Consider the following 19,692-nt stretch of genomic DNA (forward strand, 5'->3'; position numbering starts at 1 on the left):
CTACCAGTGCTTGGCTATTTTATAAATAAAGTTTGAAAAGCATGTTATGAAGCAAGTTGGAAATTTTATTAAAGATAATATGAGGATTGTGAGGAATAGAGGCACTCAGAAGACTAAGATATACTTACACGTGAGTATGGCCAAGGGAGAGGCACCACGGCAAAGTTTTATTCAAACACGGTCATATTAACTTTCAAATGCATGTTTTGCTATTTTTCTTAGTAACTTTTGAAACTTTAGTTAAAATATAATTACATCATTTCCCCTTTTCTTTCTTCTAACCCCTCCCAGGAAACCTCCCCTTATTCTCTCTCAAACTTGTAGGCTCTTTTTCTTTGATTATTATTGTTGTGTATTATATATGTTCTACATATATTTAAAACTATACATATAGTTATACATATAACAATAATAATATATGTGTATATATGATTAAGTATATAAATACAACCTGCTGAATCTATTTAGTGTGCTTGAATGTGTATGTTTTTAAGGCTGACCACTTGGTGCTAGACAACCAACTGGGAGGGTCTTGTCCCTGGGGATGACTGATTCTCCCTCTCTCAGCAGTCGTTACTTGTCTATAGCTTTTTGCCTGGGGAGGGGCTCCTTGAGACGTCCCTTCCACGTCATCATGCCTGTGAGTGTTGTCATTGCTTGAGACTTTATTTATGCAGCCATACTGTTAGTGACAGCATCACGAGCATGGCTTCTCTGCCACTTCTAGTAGCTATAGTCTTACAGAAGACTTTCCAGTCCTACAGCTCTCTGCAATCTTTCTATTCCCTCTTCTGTGATGTTTCTTGAACCTTAGATGCGTGGGTTGTGCTCTAGAAGTTTCCATTAGAATCAGGCACTGCGTAGTCACTTGCTCTTGTTATTTTGACTAGTTGTGATTTCCTGCTATGGTCTCCTCCTATTACAAAGCAAAGCTTTGATGGGGGCGAGAGCTACAGTTATCTGTGAGTATGAGGATAGGCATTTAGGATGTGGTGGGGATCATGCTGGTCTAGAGTGGCAGTAGTAAATTCTCCTCTAACATTCATGGTTTCCCTGGCCATCTGTGATTTCTCTCTTGCCAATTGGACAATTAGACAGGTGTTCGTTGGTTACTTCCAAGGCGTAAGAGGCATCATTGCGCTTTTAGGGACAGCTTGCCAACCTGATTATTGTTTTAGTTTATAAACATTGCACCTGGGTAGGATTTCCTCACTTTGGCAATTTGCATGGCACCATCTGGTACTAAGAAAACTAGTTCTTGGGGAAGAGGGGATTTTCAACCCTAGCTTGAATTTCTGAGCCCTGTGACTGAAGTGCATGGCTTTTTTAGCAATTCGAACTTACCTTCAACCTCCGGGTCACAACCAAGGGCAACAGCAATACCCTGTATTATTTTGGGACTCTTGAATAATATTTTCTAATATTTATTTTTATGTATATGAGTACACTGCTGATGTCTTCACACACACCAGAAGAGGGCATCGGATCCCATTACAGATGGTTGTGAGCCACCATGTCATTTCTGGGAATTGAACTCAGGACCTTGGGAAGAGCAGTCAGTTCTCTTAACCACTGAGCCACCTCTTCAGCCTGAATATTTTTTTAAAACAGGGTTTCTTTGTGTAATCCTGGCTGCCCTGGAACTCGATTCTTAGCCCAGGCTGGCCTCAAACTAGGAGCTCTGCCTGCCTCTGCCTCCCAAGTGCTGGGGTTAAAGACATGAGCCATCACACTTGGCCAATGTCATCTTTTCTAGATTCATTATTTACCTACAAATTTCATTTTCTTTATAGCTGAATAATATTCCATTGTGCACATGCACCCCGTTTTCATTATCTATCTCTCCACTGAAGGATGTTTGGGCCGGTTGTTTCTACTCTCTGGCTATGGCTGAGTAATTAGCTATGGAGTAGTATGTTGAGTCCTTTGGCTGTATACTAATAAGTGGTCTATAGCTGGGCCCTATAGTGGATTTATTTTTAGCTTTGTGAGTATTCTCCACACTGACTTCCTGAGCGGCTGCAGCATTTTGTAATCCTATTAATAGTGAGTCAACGTTTCCTGTTTCCCACAATTTACAGATGGAGTGGGATCCCCAAGGTCTGGGAAACATTCCTCACGGTAATGGAAAACGAAGACATCCTAAAATTCAAGGAATCATAAAAGACCTCACATAGCCAAAGCAGTTCTGAGCAAGATAACAATGCTGGTGGGATTGTCATTCCAGATTTCAGGACGCACCGGCGGCCTTTTCACTATGTTGGCCCCGTTGTATAGTTGGGACAGAGACCATCTGGCCTCAACAGTTTAAAATGTTTAGTGTCTTGCCTGTCTGGCCCTTTAAAAACAAGCGCTCCCTGTGCTAGACCGTTGACATTGCTTAGTATACACATTTTCTTGTGGTTATTTGTGGCACCAATAGCTACTAATTGTCAAAATTGTTATTAACCTTAACTATTTCAGTATTCTACCATTTTTTCTGTGACACAGGCCCTCACTATGTAACCCAGACTGGCCTGCACGCTTTTATAGTCCAGGCTGGTCTGCTTTAGGCCTGCAATTCTGCAGTGTCAGCCTCCCCAGCGGGGAGACTTTAGATGGCTGCCACCATGCTTCTCTCTCTTCTACCGTTTTTGAATATATATTTCATACAAGTGTTTTACAAAAATAACCAAACTCATTGAAAAACTGACCTAGCTTCTTGATGATCCAACAGACAATAATTCACTTTTGTTGTGAAATTCATATCTGTTTCCCAGACTCTTTGGGCCGTAGAATTATTCGTTTCTTGATTTGCATTTACCACCTGTAAGCACCGAGGGGAAACACTGCGTGACGTACAGCGTGCAGTTAGTACTCAGTTATGAAATGGCTTCTGCGTTTAACATCACAGTTAAAGGGGTAACAAGAGGGAGGACTTGGCTTCTTTTTCCTCAGCTTCCTCTGATGTCAGCTTTTCTATGTTTGCCTCTTCAGTATAGCCTCTTTATAGAAGAAAGCTGTTTTGAGATCTCCCAAGAGGTGCTGTCCAATAGCTGAGGCTCCACTGTCACAACTGGACTGGGGATGAGGGTCAACCGGTTCACTCATTTGTACACAAATTCATTCAATAAACACCAACAACATACTGAATTAGCTACTGTGCTCTAAGGATTTCAAAATTTCTTAAAGAGGACGGAGCAAAGCACATGATTATGCCAATAAGGGCGCAGGGTATTGTGGGAGAGAAGAAGCATTCTGCTTGCTTATTTATTTATTTATTTTTTACAATTTTAGAGTCATTTATTCGGAGGTAATTTGTTCGTTTTCATCTGTAGGCATGCATATAAATTGTATACTGTATGTATATAAATTGTATACGTATAATCTTTAAAAAGCAATAGGGATTTTCTAATCAAGTTAAAGGGCATTGACAAAATTGAATAGCAATGTTCAAACCATCTCAGGTTTAATGATGTGTATATTTTTTCCTTTTATTGGATATTTTTAATTTACATTTTAAATGTCATCCCCTTTCCAGGTTTTCCCTCCAGAATCCCGCTATCCCATCCTCCCTCCCCCTGCTCCTATGAGGGTGCTCCCTCACCACCCGCCCACTCCCTCCCACCTCCCAGCCCTGACATTCCCCTACACTGGGGACTTGATAGGACCAAGGGCTGAGAAGAGGTATTCTGTACGGCATGGGGAAGGCTACTGGGAAGAGGCTCCAATAGATAAACCAATCCAGGATGTTTGGGAGGACATAATGCTAGACTTGTTTAGCAAGGGGATTTGAGTTTCTCTGTTGAGATTTGGGCTAGAGATAACAATTTAGGAATCTTGAACTCATGTACCTTTCTAGAACTTCATATGTCATTTTCAGGTACTAATGAATGTTTGCTGTGTATGAACTTTAATTAACCCAATAGAGATCATCTCATGCCACATGCTTTTTAAAAAATCTTTAATCTATCTATCTATCTATCTATCTATCTATCTATCTATCTATCTATCTATGTATCATAAAATGTCCTGCCAGCATGTAGTCTTGTGTATCATGTGCATGTCTGTTGCCCTTGAAAATCAGAAGAGGACACTGGATCCCCTGGAACTGGAGTTACAGATGGTCATGAGCCACCATGTTGGTGCTGGGAATTGAATCTCTAATGCTGAGCCAACCCCTCTCCCATGTGTTTATTTGTGTTGACCTCAATAGTAAAGCAAACTATTTCAAAGACTAGAATTCTTTATCAGCAAGTCAGGCAATGTAGGTAAATTACCACAGAGAGTCTGGTTCTCTGAATCCTACTCATAGTGACAGCCCTTGTGGCAAGCCACCACTCAGCTGTTTTGTGTGCCAGATTGCAACAAAACAAAAGACTCTTCCCATGTTTTGTGAGAACATCATAATCTCTGATAAGACAGAGCACAAATAAAGAACACTCCTGGTGTCTGGCTTTGTCTGTGCCTTACGGTGTCTGAACTTGTAGTGATTTATATACTCTTTGTTGTTGTTTTGAGACACAGTCTCTCTATGTAGCCCTCTCTGTAGCCAGGCTGGCCTTGAACTGGGAGATCCACCTGCCTCTTTTTCTTAAGTGCTGGGATTAAAGGTGTGCATTGCCATGCCTGGCTCATTTCTGCTTTTTAAAATAGGGTAGCACTCCGTTGTTTGAGACTGCAGTTACTTCTTTTTTACACTAGGTAGGACTCTGAGCAGATTCATACCAATTTCACTGTGATCTTAGAGTCACCACTTTCTTGGTGGTGGCAGTGGGGGCAGTTTCTGAAGAATGCCCCCACTATCTCTAGTTGTACACCACTCTGTAAGTAATCCCTAATAAACTCATCTTATTCCCCACAATTATTGCTAGAGGCACTTTTAGGGATGCTAGTGCTGACTCAATTTAGGGGCAGATTTTAATTTTATAGCTTCCTGGAAAGTCAGCCAACAGTTACATTCCTTTTATTTTTTTCCAAAGATCTTTTTTAAACAAAGTAGAAGTATTTCTGCAGCTGTAAGGCTTATTATGTCTGAAAATCAAATTCGATGCTTGATTACACACATGGAGACCAGGTCTCACTATGTAGTCCTGTCTGGCCTTGAACTCACAGAGATCCTCTTGCTTCTGGCCCTTGAGTTCTAGGATTAAAGGTGTATGCCACCATGCTTTTACCTTCTTGATTTGGATTTTGAAGATAACCAACTATAGTGAATCAGGTACATGTAGTGTATAAATATTCTTTTATAGGGATTGTTGATACGGAAATTCTTTTTTTTTTTTTTTTTTTTTTTTTGGATACGGAAATTCTTAAGGCTGATCCATTCTTAAGGCTGTGTGTGTGTGTGTGTGTGTGTGTGTGTGTGTGTGTGTGTGTGTATGCCTGTTGTGTACCCACAGAGACCAGAAGAGATCTAGAGCTGGAGTTACAGGTGGTCAGGAGCCACCTGATTGTAGGTACCAGAAACCAAACGTGAGTCCTTTGGAAGAGCAGCAAATGCCTCTTAAACACTGAGCCATCTCTCCATCCCCTATTTAGTACAACCTTTAAATGATGGTATTTAAACCAAATTGTAAACACTTTTATTTCAGCGTTGGTGATTAAGCCCAGATACTGATGTGTGCCTGTCAAGGCTCTGCCATTGATTTATGTCTCAGACATAGAGAGCTATTTTGTCAGCATGTAAAGATTTGGTCTGTATTTTGAAGTGTCTTTTCTTTTAAGGTTAAGTAATGGGAACCAGGTGTGGTACCTGTGGGAAGCTGAGACAGGAGGATTACCGTTGGTTTTAGTTGAGTTTATACCATTAGTCTGATTCAGTCCATCTTGGGCTATACAAAGAAGAGACTGCCTCCCATAAAACGAAATGAAACAAAACAAACAAACAACCCCCCCCCCAAACTAAACCGAGTCAAAACAAAAACCAAACAAACCAACCAAGAAAAACCTTAAAGTCACACTTGAGATGGGTTGTGATTTCTAGGAAAGCTGCTATTTTTTTTTTTTTTTTTGGTTCTCTTTTTTGGAGCTGGGGACCGAACCCAGGGCCTTGCGCTTCCTAGGCAAGCGCTCTACCGCTGAGCTAAATCCCCAACCCCAGAAAGCTGCTATTTTAACGGTGCAGCTCTGTCTGCTATGACAACTGTAGACAATAAGAGTCATGAAATAACCTTTTACTGAGGTTTCGTTTAGAATTTGTAATTAGAATTGTAAGTTAGAAACTGTAGAACTCATCTTGTCAGCAAAGAGAACAACTACTGCATTAATGGAAATTTAAGAACCCTCTGACCCTAAATGGAATTTGCAACATTCTGTTGCTTTTTTTTTGTATGTTTTTTTTTTGCATGTTTTTCAGCATTTAGAATGTTGAAATGGTTTTGAGGTTAAATAAACAGCATTACATTAAAGACTGATGAATGAGGAGCCCTGTTTTCTTGTGAGTCTTGGAAAAGGGATTAATCGATAATATCTGTTAAAGCAGGTAGGAAGTGTTGGTTTAAATGTTACAGAAGAAAAGAATTCAGGGGGTTAGAAGGTGGAATATGTTAGTTCATGATAACTTTGTCTTCTTGATTACTTATAAACATTTTAACTATGAACAATTTCAATTTTTTTCCTGCAATTTAAAGTCTTATCCAAAACAAAGTTAAAGTCATTTTCTGTTTGGTATGTGTTGTCATGGCTTCATTAGTTTACGAACTCTGCAAACTAATTTCTGTTTTGCAAATGATGAAAATCAGATTAAAAATTTTGTTTAAATGACATGTACTTAAGGAAGTTACTTTTTTAAAAAAATGATCTTTTTTTTTTTTTTTTGGTTCTTTTTTTCGGAGCTGGGGACCGAACCCAGGGCCTTGCGCTTCCTAGGTAAGCGCTCTACCACTGAGCTAAATCCCCAGCCCCAAAAAATGATCTATTTTTATGTACATTGGTGCTCTGTCTGCACTTAACGTCTGTGTGAGGGTGTCGGGTCCTCTGGAACTGAAATTACAGACAGTTGTGAGCTGTGGTGTAGGTTCTGGGAATTGAACCAAGGTTCTTTATAAGAACACCCCATGTTCTAAAACGCTGAGTTATAACTCCAGTGTTTTTATATGAACAAATTGGGAAGGAAAACTCTGTTTTACAAGCTTCATCTTGAAGTTGATGAAAAAAGAAATGTCCACAGAGGAAAGTAGTTTTGATTCTTAAGTCATTATAAATTCAGTTAAAAATTAATTTTCTAAATACTTTTATGCGGAGAAGAGGGTAAGATACGCTAACTTGTATTTATTTCGTCTTCTCTTTCCAATAGGATCAGTTGTATTACCAGTCATTTCAGGTCCTAGACTATGGTAAGTGTTATTTATTGCTTTTGAAGGAAAAATGGGCATTTATTACTTTCTATAGGGATGAGAAAATTTCAAGAGTCACTTTATTTAAAATAAAAATCCCAATACAGGTATAATGTTAGTATTCCTTCTAGGATTAAACATATCTTTGCAAATGTTATGAAATTACACTATAAAGCAAACAGTAGACAATGTTTAAAATTCCACAATGACAGTTTTTTATTATGACAATTTTTCTTTTTATGTTTTTTTGAGATTTACTTCTTTTTATTTTATGCGTATAAATGAATGTTTTACCTGTCATATGTCTGTGCTCCACATGTGTGCTGTGCCTGTGGAAGCCACAAGAGGGCGTTGGATCCCCTTGGAACCAAAGCTACAGATGGTTCTGAGCTTTCACATAGGGTTTGGAATCAACCCTGGGTCCTCAGGAAAGGCAGTCAGTCCCCTTAAAGGCTTAGCTGTCTCTCCAGCCCTCTGGTCCTTTCTTTCCTTCTTTCTTTCTTTTCTTTGTTACTATGTTTCTTTGTTTCTTTCTTTCTCTCTTTCCTTCTTTTTTTTGAGAGAAGCTTTCTTTATTGTAGTGCTGTCTGGAACTTGCTTCGAAGAGCAGACTAGCCTCAGATTTGTGGTCAATTTCTCAGCCTGGTCTCCCAAGCACCTGGATCTTCTGTACTATAAAATATTCATTTTTGACTCTTTGAATACTGAATATTGGAGTTGAGGTCAGTTCCCAGGACCAGAGAAACCAAAATTATCAATTTGACATCACTTGCTTTCCATATGTCTTTATTTGGTCAACACGGGGGAGTCAGGCTGTTTAGCTAAGGTAGAATGTCTTCCTGCAGGCGCCATATTGCATTTATAAGCACACAGATGAGAGCAGTGGCCGGCTGTCCTCGGTAGACAGAGAGAAGGCAGAGATGACTGAAAACATAAGGTCTCCCTAAGAGCTGATAAGCCAAGCAGTGTCTTTGAGCTTGCAGATGAGCCCTTTAATGTGATTTACACAACCCTTTGTGATCACTTTTAATCCGGGAAAAAGAATTCTGAAACGAGGTTTGTTGCATCTTTGTGATTCCACCTCCTCTGTCTCCCACGGTCCTTTCCTATCCATGTCATGGCCTGGAACAGGGGCCAGCAAAGTACTTCCTGCAGTTGGACTGAAAGCTGTATTTTGGTCTCTGTAGGCCATAGTATCTGTTTTAGTTGATTATCTGTGTCTCTATAGAATGTTGTGGACACAGACAACACACAAGCAGATGCCGCTGTCATGCTGCAGGCTTAGGCGCCATCACACATTTCCCTGTTTTCTTTCCAACCAATTAAAACAAGTAAAAGCTACTTAGCTTATGCTGGTCATGCTGTTCTGGGACTCCTTAACTGGAGTTTTGTGTGTCACCCAGAGCCCCTCACCATATAGAGGTGAACAGATACAGACACGGATCTGGTTCCAATAGAGATACGTTATATGTGTAAAATTCACCCCAGATTTCAGCACTTAGTGAAAGGAAAAGGAAGTCCACTAATAATACATTTTGCATTTTCGGCTAAATTTTAAAGCAATAAGATTTTATACAAGTTAAGGAAATTATTGCAAAATTAATCTTACCTTTTTTAAAAAATGTAATCAGTAGAAATGAAAAATTAAACGTGTGGCTCATATTTTATTCCCTTTGATCAATGCTCAGGAAGAAGTCATAGGGGAGCAACTATTTGTTTGTTTGTTTGTTTGTTTGTTTGTTATTTTGTTTATTTTTTGAGAAAGGATCTCACTGGGTAGTCTCAGCTTGGAACTTGTTACGTAGACCAGGCTGGCCTTGAACTCATAGAGATCCATCTGTCTCTGCTTCCCAAATCTGGGATTAAAGACGTAAGCCACCATGGCTGGCACAATCAAAACTTTTGTGTGCTGTTTTCATGTTTCACTGTGTTGGTGGTGAGTGGTTACAGGGTATTGATGAGGTACAGTTGTGGGGTGATTCGTGGGCAACCTAGATCATTTAAAGAGAGGGCTCTTGGATTCTTTGGAGAAGCACGTGTGTGGGAGGCTCATAGTTGCCCTATATGACTTTTTGAACCTCTCTCCTAGACTGGTTTAGAGTTTATCAGTGTCTTGGTACATTCAGTGCCTTTGGCCCCATAGGTTTGGGGTCTTTTACTGACTTATGAGCCTTTTTGGTATTTCTTATGTAAATTGTGTGGTGAGGTCCCTTATAGGAATCTCATGTATTTCTTTGATCAGTGACATTATAAAAACATTTCTATAGGCTCAAACCAAAAGCACAAACATTTTTATTGTGGGAGAGTACTTTATTTTAGTGTAGCATTAATTGCAAAGCTTTTTCTGGGAACTGTTGAGATGGTTCAGTGGTCAAGAATGCTGCCTGCTCTTGAAGAGCACCCCGGTTTGGTTCCTGGCACCCACATAAATGGCTCACCTGTAACTGCAGTTCTAGTTCTAGATGAGAACAGGACTCTATGTTCTTGTTTCTGCAGACTCCTCTTGCACACATGGAACGCACACACATACTCTCCGGTGCTCGCACACATGCAAATTAATAAGTAAATAAACAAACACATTCAAAGCAAGCAAATGAGATCATTTCATTTTTTACATAAAGTTGATCTAAGTAAGGATATCTGATTGAGTTACATAAAGGCCTTTCAATTTATGTTAGCATGTGGATTCTAATAAAGCCAAATTCAAGAAATACCAGTTTTCAACTCACGAGGACAACTCTTCATTTTTGTGCGCTTCAGCTGCAGAGGCTGGTGAGGTAGATTCTCCTGATGGATTGATTTTCTTTTGCAGTGTTACCGAAGTTTGAAGTTACTCTGCAGACTCCGCTGTATTGTTCTTTGAAGGCTAAGTATTTACGTGGTAACGTCACAGCGAAGTAAGTTGCATTTGCCTCTTGGTATGGTTCTAAACTGTTGTAAAACAGCACGGCAAAACCCTCCATACATACTTAAGAGTACTAGCAGAAAGGTTTTCCTTTTAAAATAGACTCTGTAGTAGCCAACTCTGGGAGACTTCATTTAGCACAGGACAGATGTCCGCAAGTCTTTATGTCTGTAACTTTACTTCAAGCTGTCATTCCTAAAATATTTCCCACAGACTAGTGAGTAAGGAGCTTGTAGAATGCACTGTCACGTTTCTAAATATTGGGTATTTAGGGGCTGGGGAGATGGTTCAGAATGGGAAAAAATCTTAACCACTGTGTCATCTCTCTGTAGCCTCTGCTTCATATTTAAGTCAAAATTAAAATAAAATTGCCTTTGAGAATACATTAAATCATTATTTTCAAGCACTCTGATCTATCCTATGATACAACCTTTTAAAAACATGATATCTTGGCATTCTGGTTTTGCCTTTACAGTTCACAAGACTGTAAAGGTTGCCAAGGGTTAGGGTGAGTGATTTTGATGTCATGGTTTCCAGCCAGGTCCCTACTAACGACATTGTTTTTGCTTGGAAGGATGGTATATTTGACGGTGGATTTTTTTCTTTCTCTTAATTTGGAAAACTCTGCATTTGCTTTGGAGTTGGCCCAGAGGAGAGGTTATTTCTGTGTCTAATTAACAGATTCAGGAAACATCAGTTTACTATTACAATTTGTAAACTGCAGAGCAAAACCGGCTTTAAGGGTTAGCCCAGCGTTTGAAATAGAGATTCAAAAAACCCATTTTATAAAAGACTTTCTGGCAGTAAAATGGTTTATTGAAGATCGCCTTTCCTTTACACGAAGAAATGCTGCCATTATGAGAAGGAATAATTAAGAAAATTCTCCGAGAAGTGACAGAGAAGTTGGTTTGACACAAGAAGATGGATTTGGAATGATGCTTAAAAAATTAGTTTTTCAAGTTTCCTTGCTAAAAAAACACATCAATTTTTTTTTGGTAGCTATAAATGCATTTGGCACTCCATAGTCTAATAATCCCTTCCGGAGAGTCCTGGGATGTGGGACAGTTGGCCATGGTGATTGTTACTTCAATTAACATTCAAACATTTTTACAGGTGTGACATTTGTAGATATCCAGGTGATGGCCAGTCCAGGTTTCTAGCACTGAGAGCTCTTCCTAGGTTTTTAGAGTTTATTGTAAGAGAAGCTGCACCTTTCCTCGATGCTCAAACTTCCTCAGCGTCCTCTCAGTGGGTGGGGACAGACTGCATTTGAGCTGCTTTTGGATGCTTTAATTTAGAGTTTCATTAGGAGATCTAATCTGAGGAGTCACTATTTGTTAAGAACATTCTTCATTCTTTGTGCTTTGTTGGTGTTTTCTGTCTTCTTGGGACGGATGGTTGAGAAGTAGCTCAAGCTGGCCTCGAACTTGTCCCGTCTCAGCCTCCTGACTGCTGGGATAACAGTGCTAACATGATGGACCTTTTTTTTTTTTTATTTTTTGAATTGTAGACGAGGTGTACTTTTAATGTAATTCTTCTCTGTTGAATTGCTAATGTATGCTTATTGAAGGTGATTTTTTTTATCGTGTTCCTCTGACACCATTGAGTTGAAAAGGTAATAATACAGTATTTTAAAAATTGTTTTCAGGTATACATACGGGAAGCCAGTGAAGGGGAGTCTGTCACTTACATTTATACCTTTATCTTTTTGGGGAAAGAAGAAAAATATCACAAAAAATTTTGAGGTAACTTTTGCAGATCTTTTATAATCTAATGGGGACAATTTCAATCTCAATTAAAAAAAAAAAACAAAAAACTACAGGACCCAGTGGGGTGTGGTGGCACCCACCTATAATTCCAGCCATCAGGGAGGTGGGGAAAGGAGGATAATTAGTCCATCTAGCAAATGTGAGGCCAGCTGGTGCTTTCTGAGACTCCGTCTCAAAACATCACAAAGGAACAAAACAGAAATTAATTACAGGAACAACAGGAGAATGTAGTACTTATTGAAAGTTTATACCCATTTTCAACATAATGCGATACAGATGTGGTAAATTACAGTTCAGATTGCAATGTGGAAAATTTAATTTTTTTTCTAAAAACCAAGGTACAGCCTTACTAAAACACGTCTGTAAGAAAATCAAGACCTTTCTAGCATTAGGTGAGGGAATAAAGAACTGTCCAATATGACTGAGTGTGAGTTTTGTTTCTAGAGTTTGAATTCCTAAAGTGAAAGGTAAAATGGATTTTTTGAACAAAACAGATAAATGGATTCACAAACTTCGCTTTTGATGCTGATGAGATGAAAAAGGTAATGAATTTGAAAAAGGCAACGGAGATCTCGGACGGGAATTATGATCAGGTGGACCCAGTCTTCCCTGGGCCCGTAGAGATCGTAGCTACGGTGACCGAGTCGCTCACAGGTTTGTAGCCTCAACGAAGGTAAAATTCTTTGTTGTCTGTTGAGGTTTACTGTGCTAGCAAGTCTCAGGAGAGGGGATTCGGTGCTTTTCTGGGGAGCGTATTTAATGCTGAAGATTTTAACTCGTAGAGTGTTTCATAAAACAGTGAAACTCAGGCTCTGTGAAACGGGGACTTCAACTTCATATGATAATAGTTGCTTATTTGATCCCTCCCCGCCGCTTTCACTTCTGCTTTTCTAGCCCGAGAAACACATAGGGGGTCTACCTTTCCAGTGGACTGGTTCGCTTCGTCTTCTTTCTTTTCTCCTTCGTTACTTCCTGGACCGTTTACTCTTTTAATAAGAATATTAGAGTTAGTTGTTTGGAATCTTGTATTACTATTTCAACAGATTGATTCAGTCGGCCCAGCAAACAAAACCTATCCTGTCTGTGTTTTCTTCTCCTGGTGTACACCACCGAGGGAGAAGAGTATGCTAAATCTTCGTGTTTCTTTTGGGATCATAGTCTGTAACAGGAGTAGACTTATGCGCCCTGGTATTTTTAGCCCCTTCAACAAGAAGCTTAGGTGGACACACCCCATTGGTGAAAAGGTACTTTTACAGCCTAAATGATGCGATCTCCAATACAGGTACCTCAAGAAAGGCAAGTACCAATGTGTTTTTCAAGCAACATGACTACGTCATTGAGATTTTTGATTATACTACTGTCTTGAAGCCAACGCTCAACTTCACAGCCACTGTAAGTTGGTGTATTTAGTACTAAGCGTGAGCCCTGGAGAAAGGAGGCAGACTGGGAGACCGTGCGCCCTGCATCTTTAAGTGTAAAAGGAGATGGGCTACGTTTCCTCGTATGGATGTGGTTGGGCAGTGGTGGCACACACCTTTAATCCCAGCACGTGGGAGGCAGAGGCAAGTGGGTCTCTCTGATTGAAGATAGCGTGGGTCTATTGAGAAAGTTCTAGGACAGCCAGGGCCACACAGAGAAACTCTGTTTTGAAAAACAAAACAAAACAAAACAAAACAAAAAAAGACAAAGAAAAGAAAAAAAAAGAAATATGAACTTGAAGAATTGCTTCCAAATGACCTTTGTCTAATATATTTTTAAAAGTGTTCCTTGCCGGGGTTGGGGATTTAGCTCAGTGGTAGAGCGCTTGCCTAGCAAGCGCAAGGACTTGGTTTGGTCCCCAGCTCCGGGAAAAAAAAAAGTGTTCCTTAAAACAGCCAATTTTTTTTTCTAAAAATTTACTTAACTAGCAGTTTATTTGATATGGATTACATTAAAACTTTTATTAATGAAGAAATGTCTGTCAAAATTTTTAGTTCGATGTTCATTTTTTAAGAAAGATTTGTTTACTTTATGTATGTGAATACACTGTTGCTTTCCTTACACATCCGGAAGAGGGCATTGGATCTCATTACAGATGGTTGTGAGCCACCATGTGGTTGCTGGGATTTGAACTCAGGACCTCTGGAAGAGCAGCCAGTGCTCTTAACCACTGAGCCATCTCCCCAGCCCACCCCCCTCATGTTAGGTTTTATAAGGACTAAACTTTAATTTCATCAAAGATATAGTCTTCAAAAATTATCATCAAGGATACTCTCTTTTCCAGAGAAAGTGGGATTAATACTTATTATTTGGGTAAACTGAGAAAAGTAAAGGCGGAAACACCTAGCATGCTGTGCTCTGTGACATTTTCACACGTGGGGCATTTGATCATTGCTCACATTTATGCTCCAACTCTTAACTTGAGTGGATTTGTCAGTGTGCAGGACATGGTGTTTATGAAGCTGAGGGAGACCCAGGAAAGGAGAGTTGGCTTTGTGGGTGGAGATGGAGGTTATGGAGGGGTGCCTTATGGAAGAGGGGGCCTTGAGTGATGGATGACACGATTTGTAGTGTTTAAAATGTTGGAGCACGTTGGTGGGGAGGCAGGGAGCAAGATGAGATAATGCGAAAGGAGCTGTGAGGGGCAAGAGCAGAGTGCGTTCAGAGAAGTGACGGGGCCTGTGCTTCTGCAGCAGAGGACTTGGCCTGATTTAACAGGGGGCAAAGCTTAGGAAACTTGAGGAGATCCTGGGCATCAGAGGGTCTTCTAGATGGGTGGACTTTATGCTCTAGGCAGTGAGATTTGGAGTCTATGAACACAGGTGGGGTAGGAGTGGGCTGGAGTGTGTGTGTGTGTGTGTGTGTGTGTGTGTGTGTGTGTAATACTGTGAAAGCAGTGTTTGAGGGGGACTGTTGGAGGGCTGGGAGAAGAGAGCAGCAGCTAGGTGTGAGACTAGGAGGCATCCTGTGGTGGTGACAATGGGGGTGGAGAGGAACGGCAGAGAAATAGAAGTCGTGGTACTCACAGGACTTGGGAGGTGGGGGAGTGGGGGTGGGCATATTGGGATTGTCAGTCTGTCAGGATTGTGGTGGTTAGTAAAACAGGAAATAGATGATGGTCACTTGGGATTAATGTGTTGAATTTGAAGCGATCATCTATCAGGTAGAGCTTTCCTCAAATGGAGCTTCAGGATAGGGTGAGGATGGAAAATTTGAATTTGGGGTGTAAACACAAATAACTGTGAAGCTAAGCCAGCTGAGTGTTGGAAATTTTGAAGAAGGAAAAAAAGAACAAGGAACGAACAGGGAGTCAGTGTGTCACCAGACTGGGGTCATAGCTAGTGACCCAGTTTGGCCACCTGCCCTCAATAAGCTGATTAAAGCAGTCAAACCAGTGATGAAAAACAAAAGGGAGAGTTATACAGGGCAGCCACAGAACGGAAGTCACAATGAGAGCCAGAGACACGATCCCTCCATTTCATTGTTGGAGTCATAAAGTGAAGGCTTAAAGAGAGGCTGGCCTTAGGTACCTCTGAACAGTTGCAAGGCCAAGCACAGAGCCACCAATAGACGGTCACTGTCCCTCCTATATGGTATCCAGAAAGCTGGAACTCTGGGAGGAAAGTTTCCCTTCTGGCTGATGCAGACCTTTTTTTTTTCCCCCAGCATCAGATTCCGGGGGAAGTGGGGACCCCAGAGACTTGCGTTCCATATTTTAATAGTCTGATGGCCAAAGTGCAGGATACAAGTGTGTATTTAGAATATTTTCACTCCTGCCATTTACAACAGAGCAAAAAGAGGAATATAACACAAAAGAACTGTGTCAGGCAAAGAAGCCATGTGACTAAGGTGGTGGTGATTGCGTCACCAGAGGCTCGCTGGAGAAGGATTACTAAATGTGAATTGGGGTGCTACCAGTCATTGTCAAAAATCCAGCATTATGAGACCGGCATAGACAAACTACATTCAACTGGGCTTCACTCTTTCGCGTTTTCTATGATCTGCCTCTAAATATCTCGTTTGAACTGTTAGGTGAAGATCAGTCGGTCTGATGGCAAGCAGCTGACTCCTGAAGAAATGGAAAACGATTTAGTCACAGTAGTGACCCAGAAGAAAAATGACAACCCCACGAGAGAGAAAGCGCAGGGCACGGATTATATCCAGATGACAGAATATTCTGTCCCCCACAATGGAGTCGTTAAGGTTGAATTCCCAATCATGTCCGATTCCAGTGAGCTCCAACTAAAGGTATGATCTGGTTCTGCGTCACGGCAGCGGCGCTAATGCTGTAGTGACTTTGCAGGAGACGTCTCCTAAGAGTTCAAAGAGCGCAGGGCATGGGCTTTACGCGTAGGGGAAGTGTTAGAGTCCACTGACCACGGTGGCTAAGCTCTACTTTGCATGTTTCCTTGTAATTTCATTTTAAGGACCATAAAAAGTATAGTGATGTGAAGATTTTGATGGAGAAGCGTCCCATACCCTCATCTTGGTTGGTTTTCGCCTTTCCTGAGCTTTCTCTCCCAACGTGGGCTGTCTGGGAATACCCATGATTCCTGTAACCTTTCTTTTGGTATCGGGCCTCACTGCAAACCCCAAGCCTGGCCTGGAGCTCACTGTGATCCTTCTGCCCTGGGGCTCCAGGCTTGTCCCGGGCTGATTTTTTTTTTTTAAGTTTTTTTTTTTTTTTTTTTTTTTTTGAGACAGGGTTTCTTTGTATAACAGTTCTGGCTGTCCTGGAACTTGCTTTATAGGCCAGGATGGCCCTGAACTCATAACAGATCCTCCTGCCTCTGCCCCCTGAGTGCTGGCATTCGAGGTGTGCACCACCACACCAGGCTCGCCCTGGCTGATATTTTGACTCTTCACTTTGGTAGGTCAAGTCAGGTGTGACGTTTCTTGCTTCTGTGTGAGCTCTGTATGGGAAGAAGGAAAGGATCTGTTTATGTTTAATTCTGTCTTCTGTTAGCGTTTCTTAACAAGACAACTATGCTTCTGAAGTGAGGGCTATGCTGTCTTCTGCACTACAGTGCCAAAGGACCAACCCCACCTTAAGTTGTCAAATTCTGTGCAGCTAGACCTACAAAGTGACAAGGAACCAGTGTCTGGTGCATGTGCTTCTGCATGAAAACAAAAATCGAAGAGTCTGGCTTTCCAGCATTCTTCAGCTCTTAGCATTCCTCCTCCGTTTGCCAGAGCTGGACATTGACGCTTCTTCCGTTGCAGGCTTCTTTTCTCGATAGTGCAAGTTCTGTGGCCGTTCACAGCGTGTTCACCTCTCCAAGTAATACGTACATCCAGCTTAAAACCAGAGATGAACATATCACGGTAATGCTTCCAACTCACCCGAGAATTGCAGCCTGACTTGATGTTCTTATAATCGAAGTGTACATATTAATTAATATTTTTTATTCTAGGTGGGATCACCTTTTAATTTGACGGTTAGTGGCAACCAGAAATTCAAGGAAATAAGCTATATGGTAATTTCTTTATTTTAAGGTTTTCTTTATTGATTTACTATTATGTGTGTGTATCTGTGTAATGTGTATGTATGAATGCAGGCACATGTATGTGTATCATGACCTGTATGTGGAGGTCAGAAAGAACTTTTGAGAGTCGGTTCAGTCTATCATGGATTCCAAGGGTTAAACTCAGGTCACGAGACTTGCGTGGCAAGCGCCTTCCCCCACCCCGCTGCCTCTCAGGCTAGTGATTTCTCAGAGTTTAAGTTTATGAGCTGTTACAAATCTATCTTCTGTGATCTTTACCTTATGCCTTCATTAGACTCACTGACTTCTTACAGATCAGTCCGCTCTTTTTATCGTGTAATCAATTTTCTTTCTTTGACTATATTTATATGTTCATTTAAAATGGATAATTAAATTTTGCACCAAGAACAAAGCAAAATGTAAATTTCTAGTATATAGACAACATGGATCCCTTGGTGAGAATTTTGAAATATAAGAAAGAAAATGAAACTCGCCACCTTGGCCTTGGAGTTTGCTAACCAAGCCCTGCCATTCGTGCTCTGTATTTCTTTCCACCACATGCTAGGCTCCAAGACAAAGAAATGGTGCAAGTAGGCGCTTTCTCAGAAATGACCCTGATTGCACAGACCGAGCTCAGGGTTGGGCTGGAGAGATGGCTCCATGGTTAAGAGTATGCACTACTGCTTTAAAAAGACCTGAGTTCAGAGTGGAGGACACATGTTGGGCAGCTCACAATTACATAGAACTTCAACTCCAGGGGATTTGAGGCTTCTGATCTCTGTGGGTACTTATATGCACAACGCCCTCTACCCCGTACAGAAACAGACGTAGACACATCATTAAAAAAAAAAAAAACAAGGGCTAGAGAGATGGCTCAGCGGTTAAGAGCACTGACTGCTCTTCCAGAGGTCATGAGTTCAATTCCCAGCAACCACATGGTGGCTCACAACCATGTGGTGATCCGGTGCCCTCTTCTGGTATATCTGAAGACAGCTACAGTGTACTTACATATAATAAATGAATACATCTTAAAAAAAAACAAAAAAAACCAAAAATATTAACATAATGTATCAACATAAAGAAAGGCACTTGTCTCAATAGATGCAGAAAAAAGATTTTGACACCCACACTTGCATGTTAAAAATATTTAATGACATTTTATTGGTGGGAATTAAATTTGACAAAGGACAAATAATAATAAAAATTACTGCTGACAAAAAAAAAAGTCAATGCATTAGGGGCAGTTACCTCCGAAATGTTGCACTGCAATCCATAAACATGTACAGATATGTGCCAATTGAAAAGTTAAAAGTTCAAAAAAGAAGCAAAAATCGTGAATTAAAAATAACATCTGTAAAGGATGACATGAACTGCACTGTAATCTGTTTTTATCTTACGTAGATGTTTTTGTCAACATCATTTATCCTTCATTGATTCATTGCTGGTCTTAACAATCACAACATCTATTTTTTTTTGTTGAAATTTAACTATCTTAAAATTTATCACAGAACTTATCCTAAAAATTATTATAAATATAACTTCAGTTGAAATATGAGACTCTTTAGCAAAAATTTCACTCTCTGTCCTTTTTAGGTAATATCAAAGGGACAGTTGGTGGCTGTAGGCAAACAAAGTTCAAGAACTTTTTCTTTAACACCGGAAGCTTCCTGGGCCCCAAAGGCCTGTATAATTGTATATTATATCGAACAGGATGGGGAAGTCATAAGCGATATTCTGAAAATCCCCGTTCAGCTTGACTTTAAAAATAAGGTAAGAATTAAGGTGATGATGTGTAAAACTTCATTGTAGTGGCGTCTGAGAAATGTAATATTTCTTTACAAGAAAATCAGGTATCCACATTGCCTGGAAACTTGTATTACTTCCTATCTCCAGAGGATGTATATTTTCATATTAAGCACCACAGTCTTTGGTCAGCTGTGATTCCCGGCTTTAAAACTTTAACTCAAATTCATCAAAGTCATTTCAGTATTTTTAAAAAAATAGTTGAGCCAATATTGCTGTGCCTTACGTTCCAGTGGTGACGTGGACCATGTGTGTGTTGGCCTTAGGTAGGTGTAGGGAACAGGGCCATTGGAGATTATGTGGAAGTAGAGAAGGGTCTTGGATGGTCTACTCCATTATCTGGAAACTAACGGGGACAAACTTTCAGTGATCTTGATGTCTTGCTACTGGGGGTCTGGGTGGAGCCTTGTCTCCAGTGCACCTATACTGGGGTA

The 19,692-nt window shown here is 40.5% G+C and overlaps 1 protein-coding gene across 1 annotated transcript in view; it reads left to right on the forward strand.

The window, feature by feature from the left end:
* The window catches only part of Cd109 (CD109 molecule), a 114,728-nt gene that overhangs the window by 42,982 nt on the left and 52,054 nt on the right, over positions 1-19,692 (forward strand). The window contains exons 6-14 of the mRNA NM_001108771.2: positions 7,277-7,316; positions 10,129-10,213; positions 11,870-11,966; positions 12,485-12,644; positions 13,273-13,382; positions 16,002-16,217; positions 17,193-17,294; positions 17,384-17,446; positions 19,049-19,225. Coding sequence (NP_001102241.2) covers positions 7,277-7,316; positions 10,129-10,213; positions 11,870-11,966; positions 12,485-12,644; positions 13,273-13,382; positions 16,002-16,217; positions 17,193-17,294; positions 17,384-17,446; positions 19,049-19,225 — 1,050 coding nt within the window. The remainder of the gene's footprint in view (positions 1-7,276; positions 7,317-10,128; positions 10,214-11,869; positions 11,967-12,484; positions 12,645-13,272; positions 13,383-16,001; positions 16,218-17,192; positions 17,295-17,383; positions 17,447-19,048; positions 19,226-19,692) is intronic.

Source organism: Rattus norvegicus, chromosome 8, assembly GCF_036323735.1.
Source record: "Rattus norvegicus strain BN/NHsdMcwi chromosome 8, GRCr8, whole genome shotgun sequence".
NCBI lineage: Eukaryota > Metazoa > Chordata > Mammalia > Rodentia > Muridae > Rattus > Rattus norvegicus.